The sequence below is a fragment of the Felis catus genome, chromosome B4 (assembly GCF_018350175.1).
Source record: "Felis catus isolate Fca126 chromosome B4, F.catus_Fca126_mat1.0, whole genome shotgun sequence".
NCBI classification, from domain to species: Eukaryota; Metazoa; Chordata; class Mammalia; order Carnivora; family Felidae; genus Felis; species Felis catus.
The window spans coordinates 92,327,501-92,344,957 of record NC_058374.1 but is presented as its reverse complement, the minus strand read 5'-3'; the positions used below and the strand labels follow the sequence as shown (position 1 = coordinate 92,344,957).

Below are 17,457 nucleotides of genomic sequence, written 5' to 3'. Positions count from 1 at the left end.
ATTTGCACTATAAATCATCTTATAAGAAAGTTGTTTGACGAGCTTAAAATCTGTCCATGGCAGATTCAAAAGACAATTTGTAAAATGTCTCTTAAGCATTTACTATTTTAGGTATGGTGCTAAGAATGAAGATGATAAAATAGACTCAGTCCCTTCCTCTTAACCTTTTCATCTAATACGGCAGACAGGTAAATGTACAAATCCCAATCTTACAGATTTTGAAAAATACTCAAGGACATTTGACAATCATCCCACCAAAGAACAGACTATTGGTTTGGATCTCAAAGGATTAACACCTTTGAGTGTTAATTTGCATGGGGAAAGCTGGTTTGGGATTTAAAATTTTCCTTTTTGTCTGTGTTAGTGTGGGGTGGGGTTGGTAGCACCAACAGCAATGCTAAGGGATGTAACGCTTCAGAGTGAAGGGCCGAGAAGCAGTTAAGAATGGCTGGGACACAAATAGAAAGAAACCTAACAGGAAGAAGACGGAAATGTAGGTTGAGGTCACGATAAGAAAGGTCTTATATAGTCATTGACTATGTAGTGAGAACCTATTATGTATCAAGTACTATGCGAGGCTCTGTATAAACAAGAGATGGTAAAAGCACATAGTTCTGCGGTCTTGAAGCTTACAATACAGTCAAACAGAGACATTTTAATTAAAAAAAAAACTACATATATGGGTTAATTATGTATGTAATTATGAACAGAGATAAATGCTAAGAAGGGAAGGAAAGGAATATGGCACAAAGGGAACTCAATGGTATAACAAAATAACCTGATGTAGACTGCATTGGGGGTTGTGCACCAGGGAAGAGTGAGACCTGAAGCATGAGCAGGAAATTTTTTTGGGGGGGCGGGGAGCAGGGAGATGGCCAAGTAAGCAAGGACCAGGAGGTTAAAGAGATTTGGGGGTCTTATTAGGATCTTAGTCTTTATTTTAAAAGCAATGGGAAGCTACTGAAAGGCATCTGAGGTAGAGATGGGGAGACTATGGAAATGATTAAATGTGCATTTCAGAAACATTACTCCAGCTACATACACTATGGTAAGAGTTTGGAGAGAACCAAGCTTCCTTCAGCCAAATTGAATGGAGAACAGTTAGGAGAGTTCGTGCAGCAGTCTAAGTGAGAAATGATGGTAGCCAGAATCAGGGTTATGACAATCAATGGAGGAAGAAAACTGGATATACAATCGATCCTCATTATTAGCAGAGTAAATGCATTCTTGTTTCAGCTCACACACTGTAGAGTATCCTCTTCTCTATGTATTGCCACATCTTTTGCATGTTTGTGCTTTCTGTTAGTAATTTTGCTGTTTAAAATGAACCCCAAGCATAGTGAAGTACTGTCTAGTGTTACCAAACTACAAGAAGGCTGTGATGTATCTTCCAGAAAAAAATACATGTATTAGATAAGCTTCTTTCAAGCATGAAGTTAGTGCTGCTGGTCACGAGCATGTGTGAATGAATCAACAACGTAGTTTAATAAGGTGTCTTTAAACAGGAATACACAAAACAAGGTTATAAGCTAACCAACTATGAAAATGTTGTGACTAGAGGCTCACAGGAACCTACCACTGTACTTCTAGAAGGCTTAGAATCACTAATTCAACATTCATAGTAACTTTATAGTACTAATTACTGAGAATAATAAGAACCAATCATTTGAGATTTAAAAGGTTAAAGTAAGTCTTTGAAATGGATTAGATATGGGGATGGTAAGGGATTGAGTTAGAAAATGGACAAAGAAGGAGGAGGAAAACCACAGGACTTGGGTGTTACAGTCAGGTATGTACCCCTTCAGGAGTCTTACTGTGATTTAACAGCCACTGCCACATTGGATGGTTCAACCACTCATCTTACAACAGGAGAAAGGATTAAGAAACCTGGCTCAACTCAGACTACAATGAATGTCCATTCCTCAGAATCCTAATCAACAAAATCTCGGCAAGAGTGAAGGTGTGCACACCATAAATCAATGCCCTGCAGCCAAAAGTGAGGACTGAGAAGGAAAAAAACTGTAGCTCTGCACTTCAGGAACTGATCTGAGGCTTATACCTCTATCTCAATGTTATTTCAAACCAATCTGATGCTTACAGCTAAAACATTGTTTTCCTGTACATAAACAACCTCATAGAACATCCATCTCAGACAAGTTCACTTGCCACAAAATATGGAACATCCCCTTTCTAACTCATTAAGTGACTGCTTCTTCTTCAATTAGTTTTGCCTCTGCTTTAGTCTTGCCCTCCGTGTATTAGGATGTCCAATGATGGAATTGCCCCACTTTCCAACAATCCAATCTAATGTGAAACTCCACTTCCTCAGACCCTTCCCAAAATTACCCAAATGAATAGGACCCAACATCTTTTTACTGAGACTTCGCATAGTGTGTGTTCTCCCTCACTGTAATGGTAATAAACCCAACCTGTGTCAGGGATGACTCTACAAGAGAATTTCAAGGAGTAACAAGTGGTAAACAGTCCTAGTCTATCAAGTAGATAAAGAAAATATCCACTGAATTAGTTACATAGAGCTTGTTAGAAATTTGGGGAAAAGTAGCATCAGTGATCTTAGGTGGGCAACAGCTAAGGAGTTTAGAGTTTGTCTTGCAGTCAATGGGAATTAGTGGGGAAGGCAACGATCAGCTGTGACATTTGGAAAGAAAACTCCAATGGAAGAGTTACCAACAGACTGGATTAAAAAGAGGCCTGAGACGGGAAGACTAATTTGAGAAATACTCATCAGGGAACTAAATGAGACAGAGAAAGGTAGAAGGGTGACATCAAGGTTTTCCAAATTGGGCCATCTGGTAGATGGTAATCTAACAGGACAAAATAAGAATAAAAATGGCTTAAGACGGGAGACAGGGAAGTTAGAACGTTAACTTCCAGGCTTCTACAGGAGTCCTAGGTGGATGTAACCTACAAGCAGTGCCATTTCATTCATTATTCAATAAGCAGTTGGGGGGTACCATCATTAGGAACCGTGCCAGGCTCTGCAAACAGTTAGGAACACCTGGCTTATTCTACTGAACTGAAAGTTCCTTGAGGTGAGTTATTCATCTCTAGTAAATCCAAGGTAGAGATGCAGAAACAGAGGTAGAAATAGACACCTTGTATTGCACGATGAGCAGCTCTCACAACCCTCCCCTCATGTACAAACACAATTTTACCCTTGTTACCAAAAGAAAGCTAAATAATACCGGCCAAGTGCATCATGTAGTGAACCAATTATCTTTCAAAGAACTTACCACTATCTCATTTTTTCTTATTTATTCCCTTAGAACATGAATTTAGGACAGTCTTAGTATTGTTCATGTAAATAAGACTAATTTTTAGTACTCTTTCTTCTTCCCAGTTTCCTCAATGAGGTCTTTCTTCTATTTTTCAGTGGTGAGCCTTAATCATTGCTGATAATCAGCGTTAGCAGTACACCTTTATCAAGAAAAATCACGTAAGTGAAATCCAGTAGCTTACTGCCATCAACCAGCAAAGTACGTAAAAAGTGCCCAGACATCACCTTCTTAACCTCTACAAATCTATTTCTTCTGATTAAACTTACTTTTCTGCAAGTACAAGTTGTCCAGAGAACTTAGCTAGTATTTATTGTTACATTATTGTAAATGCCCATGTAGTACTTTCAGCTGTAAGACCTCTACGGTCCCTTCCAGCTCTAAAAGGTTATGATTCCATACCAGACCTGAGGTTTTTATTAATTAGCATTTTAAAGTTTCCAAGAGAAAATACCTTCTAATGTTCAAAACAACACATAAATAAATAAATTTGGTAACATAAACCATTATCAAGCTAGGAAATTCTGCAATGCACTAAAAAATTATTTTAAATTGTATCAAATGATATTAAAAAAAAAAAAAGATTGGGAGATTTTACAGTGGTTTCTGGAAGACATTTCCCAAAATCCTTACATGCTTTTCTCTCAACTCTGGAATTAAAATCCAATTCAACTAAAACAAGCACCTATTAAGAACCCGCAAGGCCAAAACAGTACAGGATTCAGTTCAGTGAAACAAGGTCCCCACCCTCAATCAGTTCCCTACACAATACTGACCCCCAGCTCCAGTCAAAATTACCTACTCCCTCTCCCCCAACGGAGTTTTGTACAGTGTGCTTTCATACTTATACTCATTTTCTCTACCTACAATTTCAAGGCCTAGCTCGGATCACTCTATCAACATCAACCTCCTTGCTTTCATCTTCTCTGCCACTTAAGCCTAATAACTGTGTACTTCCCTGGGTTCTTCACCTTTTTATAAAAATGTCTTAACCATTCCACAAGCATGGAGTATTACTGAGGGCAAGCACTAGATCTTAAACATTTTGTAGTCCTTCTCAGGGAATTACTAAAAGCATCTTCTAGCACAAAATATTCCATAAGCCTGAGAAGGAACTGAAATTTAAGTTCTTAGTCTTAAATGTGCCCTAGTCAAAATTCTGGAGAAGTAACATAGTAGCTAAGAGTTCATGCTCTGGGGGTGTCTGGAAATCCCAGATCTAATGTCTAACCCACCTTGGGCAAGTACTTAATTAATACCACCACATCTAAGATTCCTCAACTGGAAGAGAGACTGTTAGTATTCACTTTACTAGTATCATAATAAAGATAATTAGGATCAAGTGTACGAAGTCGACAGTAAGCATTAATGTTAACTATTATGTACAAAAAAATAAAATAATGGTAAATTTTCTTTAGCTCTTGATTCCTCGTAATACCATAATTCAGTTAGTGGTGAAGCATATGAAAATAAAAGCAAAACTTTAGTTACCTCAACTCACTGAATTTTCAACATTAATATTCATAAGCGGAGCATTCACATGATTCGTGAACACTAAAGTTTTCATTTTGTTATCTACAGAATTACCTACCTACTGGCACTAAACCTTAACATACCACCTTCAGGGACGCCTGGGTGGCTCAGTTGGTTAAGCGTCCAACTTGGGCTCAGATCATGATCTCCCAGTTTGTGAGTTCGAGCCCGGCATCGAGCTCTGCGCTGACAGCTCAGAGCCTGGAGCCTGCTTCGGATTCTGTGTCTCCCTCTCTCTCTGGCCCTTCCCCTCTCAAGCTCATGCTCGTGCGCTTGCTCTCTCTCTCTCAAAAATAAACATTAAAAAAAAAGATACCACCTTCAAAGAATACAGAATACTAAAACACGAAAGAAAAGGACGTTAGACCCCCCCCAATTGAACCCATGATTTAAATCTTACAAAATGATTCTTTAAAAATGCTGACATCTGAAAATTTTGAAGCCTGTACCCATTTCTTTACATGAACGGACTATGTAGTTATCCAGAGACCTAAAATTTCAGGCCTGTTAGGGACCTTTTGTAATCACTCATGTACAAAGTGAAAATTTAATCCCAAATAAAGTAGCCTGCCCAAGATTTTACAGATGGTTCACAGAAAAGACTCCTTAGAACCCATGACTAGAACCCACATTTTGTGACCAGCAGGTCATATTCTCTATGGATTCCACCATGAGAATAATAATCTTTTTTTTTCTTTTTAGATATAGCATTGTTTTCTTCTGCCCTTAGCACAAGTAGTGCTAAGTGCCCTTGCACATGTTTGATATTCCAGACTTTTAACTTTGTCCTCAAGATCTTTCTGTTGGTAGATATTTTAAAACATGTAGCAACAAAGTATGATATTTATACCAAAATAAATTTCAAGTGAGAAGTTAAAAGGCATAATTTTAAAATAGAACACATACATTCAAATGTCTGTACTGCAATTATACAGAAAAATGTTCAAAATACTTGACTTCAAGTGCTCACTATTTTAATCAATCTGTTAAATATCTGTAATTTAATATACACAGTGCTTTAGTTCCAAAGACTTGTCTGTTAACTAGATGGCTTGAACATAAGACATGTCTTTAGAACAGAGTTAATAAAAATCTTAATGTCAAGGGGCACCTGGGTGGCTCAGTCGGTTAAGCGTCTGACTTCAGCTCAGGTCATGATCTCACACTCCGTGAGTTTGATCCCCACGTCGGGCTCTGTGATGACAGCTCAGAGCCTGGAGCCTGCCTCAGATTCGGTGTCTCCCTCTCTCTCTGCCCCTCCCCCACTCACATTCTGTGTGTGTGTGTCTTTCTCTCTCGAAAATAAACATTAAAAAAATTTTTTAAAAAATCTTAATGTCAAATTGCTCAAGTCACGGTTTCCACACTTATCTTTCTATAATGTTCACCAACTATTAGAAATATATCAATATTACACTTTTAGAAAAATAATCCACCAAGCAGTGTTTTGATTTACTCTGGCTGAAACTGGCAGATAATCCTTATCAAGTTCAACACTGACTATAACTTAACATCAGAGCAATATTTCTTTCATATAGTTTATTTAAAAAAGAAAACATGAAAGCATGTATGTATTATCTTTATAAGAAATTTAAGTATCTTCAGTCAAAAATTACATATGCAACATTCACACGACTTGATTTGTTTATACCAAACATATTACCCATACACAAGTCTCACTGGCTGACCAAAACAGTGCCATTATAGGAAAGTGCTACCTACCTCTAGTATGAAATTGCATACAATCAGAATGATATTGAGTACTTTTACAGAATGAGCCAAACTGACAGAAATGGGAAGGGGGCAAATCTCACCACACACTCTACACAGCCATAAGTATGAATACATACACACACACACACACACTTAAATGTGTGTGCGTACCTATCACCCAAATATGTATTTCAATTTCAGTGTCTTGCACTGGGAGCAAGCAAAGCTCCAAAGGGAAGTAAACAGAATTCTAACTCTAAAAAAAGCAAAAAAAAAAAAAAAAAAAAAAAAAACAAACCACCAAAACTTTTATTTTCTCCAATAATCTTGATTTTGATCTACACTACCCAAAACAAATGTCTCTTCCAAAAAGTCACAACACTAAAATCTTCGGTATTAGCAAACCGGGTTTAAAAAGTTTCAAATGCAATACTTAACTCCCTAGGTAGCAAAACTTTAAAAAATTCATTTCTGGCTTTGAAGTCACAGAACCAGAACTGTATTTCACTGGCCATTTGAATACGCCAGCACATTAATTTAATTAGGAACGTGATCATTACATTTTTCATGGTTCTCTTTTCACAAATGGGGAAATTTCTTCCTGGCAGATAAGGTCTGGATGGGTTTTCAGGTGTTAAAGGGTACTGTTCATATCTACATAAAACCTGTGTAGACTTATAACTTACAGCCTTAAGACTTTGACTTCAGCCACGATTTTAATAGAAGACTATCTGTTCTTTTCTTTAAAATGCACACAAAACACAATCAACGAGCCTTAGAGAACAAAACAGGTATCAAAGAAATATAAAGCTTGTTTTTAGACCAGGAGCTTATTTATTCTGTGATAAGTAAGGATAGGAGGTAGGAAGGAAGAAATCCAACAATTACTGTAATGCAAAAAATAAAAATAAAAGAGAGAGAGAGAAACCAAGATAACCCGTGAAAATATAGTATTTCTTCAATATGCATGCTACAAGATTTGGAAACGATTGTACAAGTCTGGAACAGAACTGCTAATAAATGAGGCTTCATATTCACCACCCTCGTATTTGAAAACTTCTATCAGTAAGATCCATTTGCTCATTTTACTCTTCTGTTTAAGGTTCAGGAATTCACCTTTCTGGCAGTAATTCTGGATATAAAGAAATGAGACTGAAAGCCCCAATTCCTCCTTAGTTTTTACCTGACAAGGAAAAATGACAAGAGACGCTGGCGGGAAAACCCTGCGAGTCAAGTTTCCCCAGCCTGTCTCCCCTCCACCCCACCCCCTTCTTCCCACCTTCCCGAAAGGAATGGTCCAAAGAAAAAGTTTATAACCCAATCCAGGAACAGCCACCCCAAAACAAGCACATCATTGAAGCTGAATGCACCTAGGCCCACTCCCAGCTGCGGGAAAAGAGGCGGCACCTGGGGCCCGGAGTGGGCAGCAGCCAGAGCCCCAGCGAGCAGGGCGGCCTAGTGCCTGAGGCGGGCGGGCCGGTAGGCCCGGCCTCCCGGTCCCCGAGCCTAGAGCAACTCCCTTCCCCACAACGGCGGGTGATTTTGCCCCTTCACGCCACCTGGGACGCGAGAATCATGTCTCGGGATTGGGGGTGGGGGCAGGGAATGCAGTGGCGGCGTCTGGGGACGCAGAAGGGGCCTCAGACCAGCGACGGGCAACCGCCTAGAGTAAAGAATGGGGGGAGGGGGCTGGAAGGTGGGAGCGCACAGGAGCCTGCGGGAGCGGGGAGCGGGGTGGTGGGCCGGAGACCTCGGGAAGGCAGAGGGACCCGCCAAGGCCAAAGGGGTGGGGCAAGGCCTGTGTGAGGGCCAGGGCCGCGGATGGGGCACCCCAAGGTGGGCGCAGGGTCGGATTTCGGCCTCACCTGAAGTCCTTGTCGCTGGATGTCATTTTTTCCAGCAAATTGGAAATGTGGTACGAGGCGCTCGCCATGTTGACGGCCTCGATCCCGCCCGCTGGCGTTGCTGGTGCTGCTGCCCGCTGCCGGCGCCGCTGTAGCTGGGGCTCCTCCTCTCGCTCGCGGCGGATCCCGCTTCCAGGGTCGCAGAGCGACGCCGACGCGGACTAGGGAGGCGCCTCGACAGGCTGCCTCCTCCTCGGCGAGGAGCGGGCCTGTCCCGGAGGAAGCAGAGGCTTCGGGGCCGGCCTAACGACGGCGCTGCTCGCAGGAGAACGAGCTCATGGGCAGCGAGGAATACAGCAGGGCCTCTCCGGGGAACTAGACGCCTCTACTCGGATCCGTCTCGCTCCCACTCTCTCCGCACTCGCTCCCTAGGGCAAGAGGCCAAAACCCGCCTCCTTCGCTCCAGGGGCGGGGGCGGCGAACGCGGGACGCCACGGAGAGCTGAGGTCAGGGTTCACGAAGGTCTCCCCACGCACGCTGTAGAGACGCTAGTTAAAAGGCAATCCTGTTGGCTGAAGACTCCGTCAGTCTTCGCGTGACCCGCCTTTCAGAAAGCATGACAACGACCAAAAGGGGCTGTTCTCGCGAGACTTGAAAGCGACGGTTAAAGGACGGGGGGGTGAGGGGGAAGAGCATGCTGTAATCTGATAATAACTTGATTTTTTTTTTCTGTACGACAGTACTGGGGAAGGTTTACGATTCTTAAGGAGTATAAGGCCATAGAATACTGATAATTAAGATGCAGCGTGGCAACCAACATAAGAATTATTAAAAGGAGCTTTCATTTCGAATCGGACGCGTGGCCTACTTCGCCTTCACCACGGGGGAACAGTGTTGCCACGTGAAAACCACAAATCCCAGAATGCAGTCGGGGTTGTTACACTGAGTCAGGATGTGATTGGCTGAAGGAACTTGTAGCTTCCTCATTGGCTTCCGTGAGAGGAGTGGATGCCGGGATTTGTAGTCTAGCGAGGCAGTTGTGGTGGATAAAACGTTTAGCTCCCCGCGCCCTTGGTTTCTGCCGCGGGTTCGGATTTCCTCTTGCAGCTCTTTTTGCTGTTGTGGGGTGTCTGCAGAGCTTGGCTGCTGCGGTTTGGGCAGGCGCATTGCGGATCAGTTAGTGTTCTTGGCAGAGATGTAATAGAGATTTCCTAGCGCTAATCCTTGAGAATGATGGTAGTCTCATCCTCTGAAGGCAGCGGAGTCTCTGCTGGCTCCCTCAGTGCATGAAAGAGCTAGCTAGCTCCCTAAAGCAAGGAAGGTCAACGACCAACGATTGTATTCAGGCCTACTCGTTTTATTCAGATTACCTAAAGGACTACCCTCTGTAGTCAGCTCTTATGGATTTAATAATCCTGCAGTTGTGTATTTTATTGTTTCCAGACACACACATACCACACACACAGCAGTGGGAGATCAGATACCAAATCTGTTGCTTTAGTACCCACGTTTTTATCTGTTTAATTGGAATTGGAGCTAGCTAACAGGCCTTTCTAAAAGAAGAATGGGAAAGCCCAGTCAGGCGACAACAAAAATTGTCTCTCTTACTGCTCTTGTTAAGAAAAAGAAAAAGCTCCTTACTTCCAACTATAAAATCTGACGCTTCCCTACTGTTCTTTCCTGTAGCTGTCTTTTCTAAAAGTCAGGCGCTGTTATAATCAATAACGGTTAAAACCGATGAAATGTGATCTGGCCTCATAATTCATACCTAAATTTTCCCCTCGTTTACCCCCACATGTCCTTTTACTTTAATGCTGTGTTCCTCCCTAGTAGCACCGTATCTTTTCACTCATTTTACCCGAGTCAACCATCATTCTCTAAGAGTTTCAGCCACAGTTAACTCCCTTCTGAACAACCTTTCCACAATATTTATACGAACCATGCTTTGCACATCACACACAAACAAGCTGGTCATTTACCTCGGGTGGACCCCAAGGCTTAAAATCTCAGTCATCTGGTGATAACATTTTTTTTTAGCCTGAATCTAGTCAGACACCAACTCATGTTTTCTCCATTTGTGTATTAAATCCTTTCATTTTTCAGTTTCCAACTGAACTATGATATTTGTTGCCAGACAGCTTGAATATAAATTCCGCTTACTGACACTTATTAGCTGTCTTAGGCAATTCATTTTAAGGTCTCTGAGCCTCGTTTCTTTATGGCTAACACTACAATCATCAGAGTACAGTATTATCCAATCTGGCTGTTTTAAGAGTCAGGGTGGCTCAGCAGGTTAAGCGACCGTCTTCAGCTCAGGTCATGATCTCACGGTTTGTGGGTTCGAGACCTGGTTGGGGTTCTGTGCTGAGCGCTCAGAGCCTGGAGCCTGCCTCAGATTCTGTGTCTCCCTCTCTCTCTGCCCCTCCCCTTCTCATGCTCTCTCTCTCTCTCTCTCTAAGATAAAGTAAAAACATTAAAAAAAAAAAGAGTCAAAGGAGCCATTGTCTGAGCCAGCTAGTGTTGCCATAACTAAATACCATAGATTGGGTGGCTCAAACAACAAGAACTTGATTTCTCATAGTTTTGGAGGCTAGAAATCCAAGTCCAAGGTAATAGCAAGGTCAGTTTATCCTAAGGGCTTAGCTTGCAGATGGTGGCCTTCTCATTGTGTCCTCATGTAGTCTTTCCTGTGTGCACCCACACCCCTAGTATCTCCTTCTCTTCTTTTAAGGACACCAATCCTATTGCATTAGGGTCCCTCCCTTTTAACTTCATTCGATTGTAGTTGTGTCCTCATTTAACCTCAGAGATCTCTTTAGCGGTTCTGTCTTCAAATACAGTCACACTGGAAGTTAGGGCTTCAACGTTTGAATTTTGGGGGGCACACGGTTCAGTCTATAACAGATATCCCATATAAACTGTTCAGCACAGTACTTGGAACGTAATAATATTTGTAAATAATATTTCTGGCATTACAAAGGTCGTGGAAAGCATCTAATAAAAGTCAGCTATTATTAGTAGTCTATTCTCTCGGTCTTTTACTTGTCCTATCCCAAACCATTCTGCGTAGCCAGTTTAGAGTGTTTTAAAACATTGTTTTTAGAGTGCCACTCAGCAATTTAAAAAGTTCAGTGTCTCTCTACTACTGAATGAAGTCCAAATGTTTTGGCAATCAGTAGCCCCCTTCATCTGTCCCTAACCCTTTTTTTCCTGAACTTTCTCCCACTATTCTAATATAGGAATTGCTCCCATCAATTTTTGGAGTCCCTCAAAGACCCAACTCCAAGTTTTTGTACAATCATCACTATAATAATAAGCCCTTACTTATAGGTCAGGTGCTAAATTCATTTAATCCACATTTTAAGTATGAGAGGCACAAACAGCTGAAGTAACTTGCTAAAGGTCACCAATAAGGTACAGTTGGGATTAAAATCCAGGCAATGTGGTTTCAGAGCCTATGCTCCAAATCTCGGTACTAAAACGCTTGTCCCCACCTGGAATGCTATTCATCTCCCCTGTCTCTTTCTAGGATCTTGAACCACTATAATAGTGTTTATATTCTAGCCTCCAACAAGAGTGTAAGTTCCTTAAGAGCGTATACCAACTTTAAACAACTACTGCTTCTTTCAAGTACTTAGCCCATGCCAAATTCATAAGAGACACTCAAAAGTATTTAATTTGGGGGTGCCTCAGTCAGCTAAGCATTAGACTCTTGATTTCAGCTCAGGTCATGATCTCATGATCATGAGATAGATCCCCGTGTTGGGTTCCACACCAAGCATGGAGCCTTCTTAAGATTCTCTCTCTCTCTCTCTCTCTCTCTCTCTGTCTCTCTCTCTCTCCCTCTCTCTCCCCCTTTCCCCTGCTCACACTCTCTTTCTTTTTCACACACACAAAAAATACTTAATTCTATTTTGTATTCTTGACCTCTTAGAGATTTGATCTGTGTATTGTTGAATATAGCTTGTAATTAAACAGTGGGAAAATGCTTTCCTTTAAGGATCTGTAAATGCTAAATTAATTTTAAGTGCAAAAGGAAATAAATAAACCTAGACAAGGCTGTCGTCCAAGAGTTGTCTTTCTAGTCAATGGTCATAATGGAAATCTGAGACAAGAAAAGAAGAAAAATGGTGTCCTTCAGCTCTTCGAAGCTTCTTCAAATATCAACCAGTAGGTTGGCTTAATTCACAAACATTTATTGAGTGACTACACTGTTCTAGGCAGTGTACTAGATACTGGGGATGCAAAGATGAGCAAGAAGACATTTTCCTTCGTTTGGGGGAGGCATTCATGTTGACCAAATCTTAAATTTCATACAATTTTTTTTGTATTTTGTCTAAAGGAATGGATCCTGAAATTGCCTTTAAGATGTAAATATGATAAAAGGTAAATATGGTAAAATGTAAATAACTATTAAAAGATAACTATCAGTAAAGAGAAGGCAATGGAAACAATACAATTGACTTAGGAAGTCATATGAAGTTGTTGGGGTACAAGCATGAAATGTTACTTTGTGTTTTGTTTTTCAAACAAACGCTGTTAATTCTTTCACATGACTCTTAATGACATATTGGGCAGATCCCAGAACTTTACCTTTATAATTTTTTTTTTCAACGTTTATTTATTTTTTAGGACAGAGAGAGACAGAGCATGAACGGGGGAGGGGCAGAGAGAGAGGGAGACACAGAATCGGAAACAGGCTCCAGGCTCCGAGCCATCAGCCCAGAGCCTGACGCGGGGCTCGAACTCACGGACCGCGAGATCGTGACCTGGCTGAAGTCGGACGCTTAACCGACTGCGCCACCCAGGCGCCCCAGAACTTTACCTTTAAAGTCTTCAAAGTTCAGTCTAGTTTTGTTCAATGTCCATCCTGACACCACCTCCTGCTTCTATACCCCTTACAGCTAAAGGGAATGACAAGGGAGAAGATAAGGGGAAAGAGGAAATTTTTCTTTATTTATCTGCTTATAGTTCTACCTCTCTCTTGACTGTTGATCGCAGATACCCAAAGACCGACTGGCTCGTGAGGGTCAAGGTTGTTAAGTTCTTTAACGTGTCTTTCAGAGGTCTTCCTTCTGTACACGTCCATGACTTAACACATCTGAGCATTCCCTAGTCCTCCAGGTGGCAAATAGCACTCACAGATGGAGTCCCTCACGAAGGCTCCTGCCTATCTTATTTTGAAGGGAGTTGCTTACTTCGCCTGCTGAAACTCAGGCATCCTCGCCACTATGGAGGGGGTTCAGGCTGCTACACCGCAAGACCTCTTCCTGTACTGCCATTTCTCACCATTTTTCTTCTGCTCTCCTCAAAAGGGCACAAATCAGTAGGCGACCACCCAAGGGGGAGTTGGGGGGTACCAACATGAAATTTATTTATTGTTTTGGTTTTTTTCATCACTGCTCTCAAATACACTCTGTCAAATACTTTCCTTTACCCTTAAGAACACATCTTGGGCAGACCTCAAAGCTCTCCAGAACTTTCTCTTCCTTCAGAGATTCTCATTTCTTCTGGGTGGTGGGGATATTTTGTTTGTTGGTTGGTTGGTTTTTTAGAACAGGAAGGGGAGGAAAGACCCAGCACCGAGCACTTTCTGTCAACTGATGATTTCCAAATTTCTCTTAGAATGTTCTCTTATCCCATGGTAGCCCTCTTCTATGGACTGAGAGGATGTTGCTAGGATGATGGTAACAAAGTCACTTCTAAGAGGGATGGCTTGGTGGGTCTCTTTAAAAATGGGATATTTTATGCCTAACATTTTCAACCTAAGGGCTTCTAAGAAAATAGAAGTGTCTCATTTCATACATATGTGGAGGGAATGTGTGGAAAGAGACATCTGAGAATGTGGAAGGGCAACAAAGACAAGTTTAAAATGACAATGACTCTTGTATAGGGAAATGATAGGTCTGGAGTGATATGACAAAGAATGAAACTTTCTTTTTCTGTTTTATGACTATTGAAGCCTTAATAAGTACCGTACAATTTCCCAGTGATTTGAGAGGAATGCTATTCAGTTCAGGTTAATTTTCCAAAAGATGCTTCAGGGCTTTATATCAGTTTCCATTATTACAAGGAGGCTCCCCATTATTACAAGGGGGCTATAACATAGCATTTCCCAAACCATGTACTGGTCCCAAATACTAGTTCCATAAGATGTCAATAGAAGCAGATATTATTGGGGGGGGGGGTGTGTGTTATGGCGGGTAGCATTTTGGTTTAAAAAAAAAGTTTAGGAAACAGTTTTATTAAATCCAGACAAATCTCAGGACATTCCATATGCTAATGTGATGTGAATACCCAAGAAGAATATATAGAATCCCTATGGACTGACCTGTGTGTTTCATTCACTCCCCACCCTTACAGGAGTGACAGGTTCAGATGCTGAAGGGCCAGCTTCCAGTGGTATGGTATTTGGAGACAGGACCTTTGGGAGGTGTTTTGGTTTAGATGAGGTCATAAGGATGGGGCCCTCATGATGAGATTAATGCCCTTGAGAAGAAACACCAAGAGTTCTTTCTCTCTCTAGGTCATGTCAGGACACAGAAAGAAGGCAGTCAACTACAAGCCAGGGGGAGAGTTCTCACTGGTACTCAACCATGCTGACACCCTAATCTGGGACTTCCGGCCTCCAGAATTGTGGGAAATAAGTTTCTGTTGTTTTAAGCCACCCCAGTCTATGGTATTTTCTTATAGCAGCTTAAGTTGACTAATACAAGTATGCAGGTACTTTACACATTTGAGCATAGAGGTTTTTTTAGAGTCCTCCCTATTACCATTTCAAGGAATGAGTACCACGAAACATTGAAAATCTTGTTTCATTGGTGAATTTTATTCTGAATCGAATGCTGCATGGGTGATGGGGAAAAAGACAATCTTGGCAGAAAATAAGTTTATTTGACATTCATTTTAAAACAGCCTTCTGCCAAATAAATGTGGATTGTGCTTAATTCATAGATTTGCTGTAAACTGAGTTAAAGGAAATAAAGAGAACAGAACTATACTTATTCAACCAGTTACTAATTTCTGAAATATAATTCTTTGTAAAATGTCAAAGCTGATGTGTTAATAGTGGAGGAAAAGGGCGGTTGTCATTGTGTGTCAGCATAGACAGCTTTGCACACAAATAAACACAAAATGCACCTGTAACAGATCATTCGTTAATAATGAATTCACCTTAGATGCAAAAGGAAGTAAATGCTGTAGAAGACTGATCTTAAGAAGATTTATTTCCAATTGTTTGGAAACAATTCCACAGCTAGAGTTTTTTCTATGATCTACTCTCTTCAAACAACTGCTAGACGCTCTTGGTTAATTTTTAGTGGCACTCTAAATCAAACTGAATTGTTATTCTATGAAGGGATTATTCTTTTAGAGTTAGAAATACATTTGTAGCGTATTAGAGGACATTACAAAGATTATTTATATCACAGAGGTGTTTCCTTTGGAACATCTACCATTGCATTATTACTTTTGAGTCATAAGTCTGGCATTTTAAAATCATAACACCCTCTGATTTAAATTTATAAGAACACTGTCCAGGATTTTCAGACAACTAAAAATATAACTTTACAAATGTAAATCTGGTTATCAGTTTTTACAGAAGGATGCAGAAGAAAGTGCTAGAATTCAGCAAACGCTGCATTTTGCTTTAAATACGGATGTTGTACTGATGAGGTCTGATCCCGTTGTTTGAAATGGTATTCTGCTTACCACCAGATGCAAGTTTTGACTTTTGAGAAAAAGTGTGAAAAAGTAATTAAAGGGAAATAATGAGTCCACAGGATCAGAGATTGAAAAAAAAAAGGTACAGTAAAATGAGGTTGGAAAAAATGGCAATTTTAATAAAAATAAATTAAATGAAACGGTACTGGGATTCTTTCAACAGTGGGTATTTATACAGTGAAATTAGTCCATCATTATTATATATACTAATAGGTGAAGTGATAGAAATAACACATTCTAGAAAGAAATTGCTGATTATATAAAATACTTTTTTATTGTATTTATATCACTTTGGAAAATACAAAATTTTCTGTATGATCTAAGCAAAAAAACCTCAAACTCATTTTACATTTCGTGGAGAATGCTACAAAAAAATTGCATCATTTCCTAACAAGTGTGAGAGCTTTATTATAATGGAAGCAGTTGTTAACTCTTAACATATGTCACAATCTAGAATTGGTTTAAGGAAAATGCTTCTTGTTTGGGGCAAACTATTACTTTTAATAGTCCAAATAAGGCTTAAAACAGGAGAAAATACTTACAGAAGATACATTTGAGAAAGGACTTTTACTCAGAACTTATAGAGCTCAATAAGAAGACAGAAATTCCTATTAAAGAAATGGACAAAAGATTTGACCAAACTCTTCACAAAAAAAGTTACAGGATGACAGATAAACACATGAAAACGTGCCCAATATCATTAGCATCAAAGGACAAATCAAAGCTACAAAGAGATGCTGCTACAAAGTTTTTAGAATATTAACATCAAAAAGGCTGCTCATACTATGTGTTGGTAAGGATACAGCACAACTGGAACATTAAGACACTGCTCTTGGATATCAATTTGGCAGTTTCTCCAAAAGCTAAACACACATCTACCATATATCCCAGCCACTCCATTCCTGGGTGTCTACCACAAAGAGAAGAACATGAATGTTAATATCAGATTTATTTGTAGTAGTGCAAACTGGAAACAACCCCAATGTCTGCCGACAGGTGAACAGAAAGACAACCTGTGATATATGTACACAGTGGATTACTTCCTAGCAGCAAAGTGGAACGAACCACTGATAAACCCACCAGCATGGATGAATCTCAAAAGCATCAGTTTACGTGAGAGAAATCAGAGGAAAAAAAGAGTACAGACTCTGAGTCTATTGATATGTAATTTTAGAAACTGCAAACTCATCTGTAAAGACACAAAGCAGATCAATGGGTGGCCAAGGGATGAGGGTGGAGGACAGATTAAGACTCCAGGACGGTTTTGGAATTGATGGAAATGTGTGTTATTTTAACTGTAGTGATGATTTTGCAAGTGTATACATATGTCAAAATCCATTAACGTGTGC

At 40.5% G+C, this 17,457-nt stretch overlaps 1 protein-coding gene across 1 annotated transcript in view; it reads right to left on the bottom strand.

The window, feature by feature from the left end:
- Nucleotides 1–8,948, bottom strand: part of CAND1 (cullin associated and neddylation dissociated 1) — a 43,005-nt gene extending 34,057 nt beyond the window's left edge. The window contains exon 1 of the mRNA XM_003989017.6: nucleotides 8,408–8,948. Within this exon, the coding sequence (XP_003989066.2) occupies nucleotides 8,408–8,475 (68 nt within the window). The 5' untranslated portion in view covers nucleotides 8,476–8,948. The remainder of the gene's footprint in view (nucleotides 1–8,407) is intronic.
- Between the last annotated feature and the right edge of the window lie 8,509 nt (nucleotides 8,949–17,457).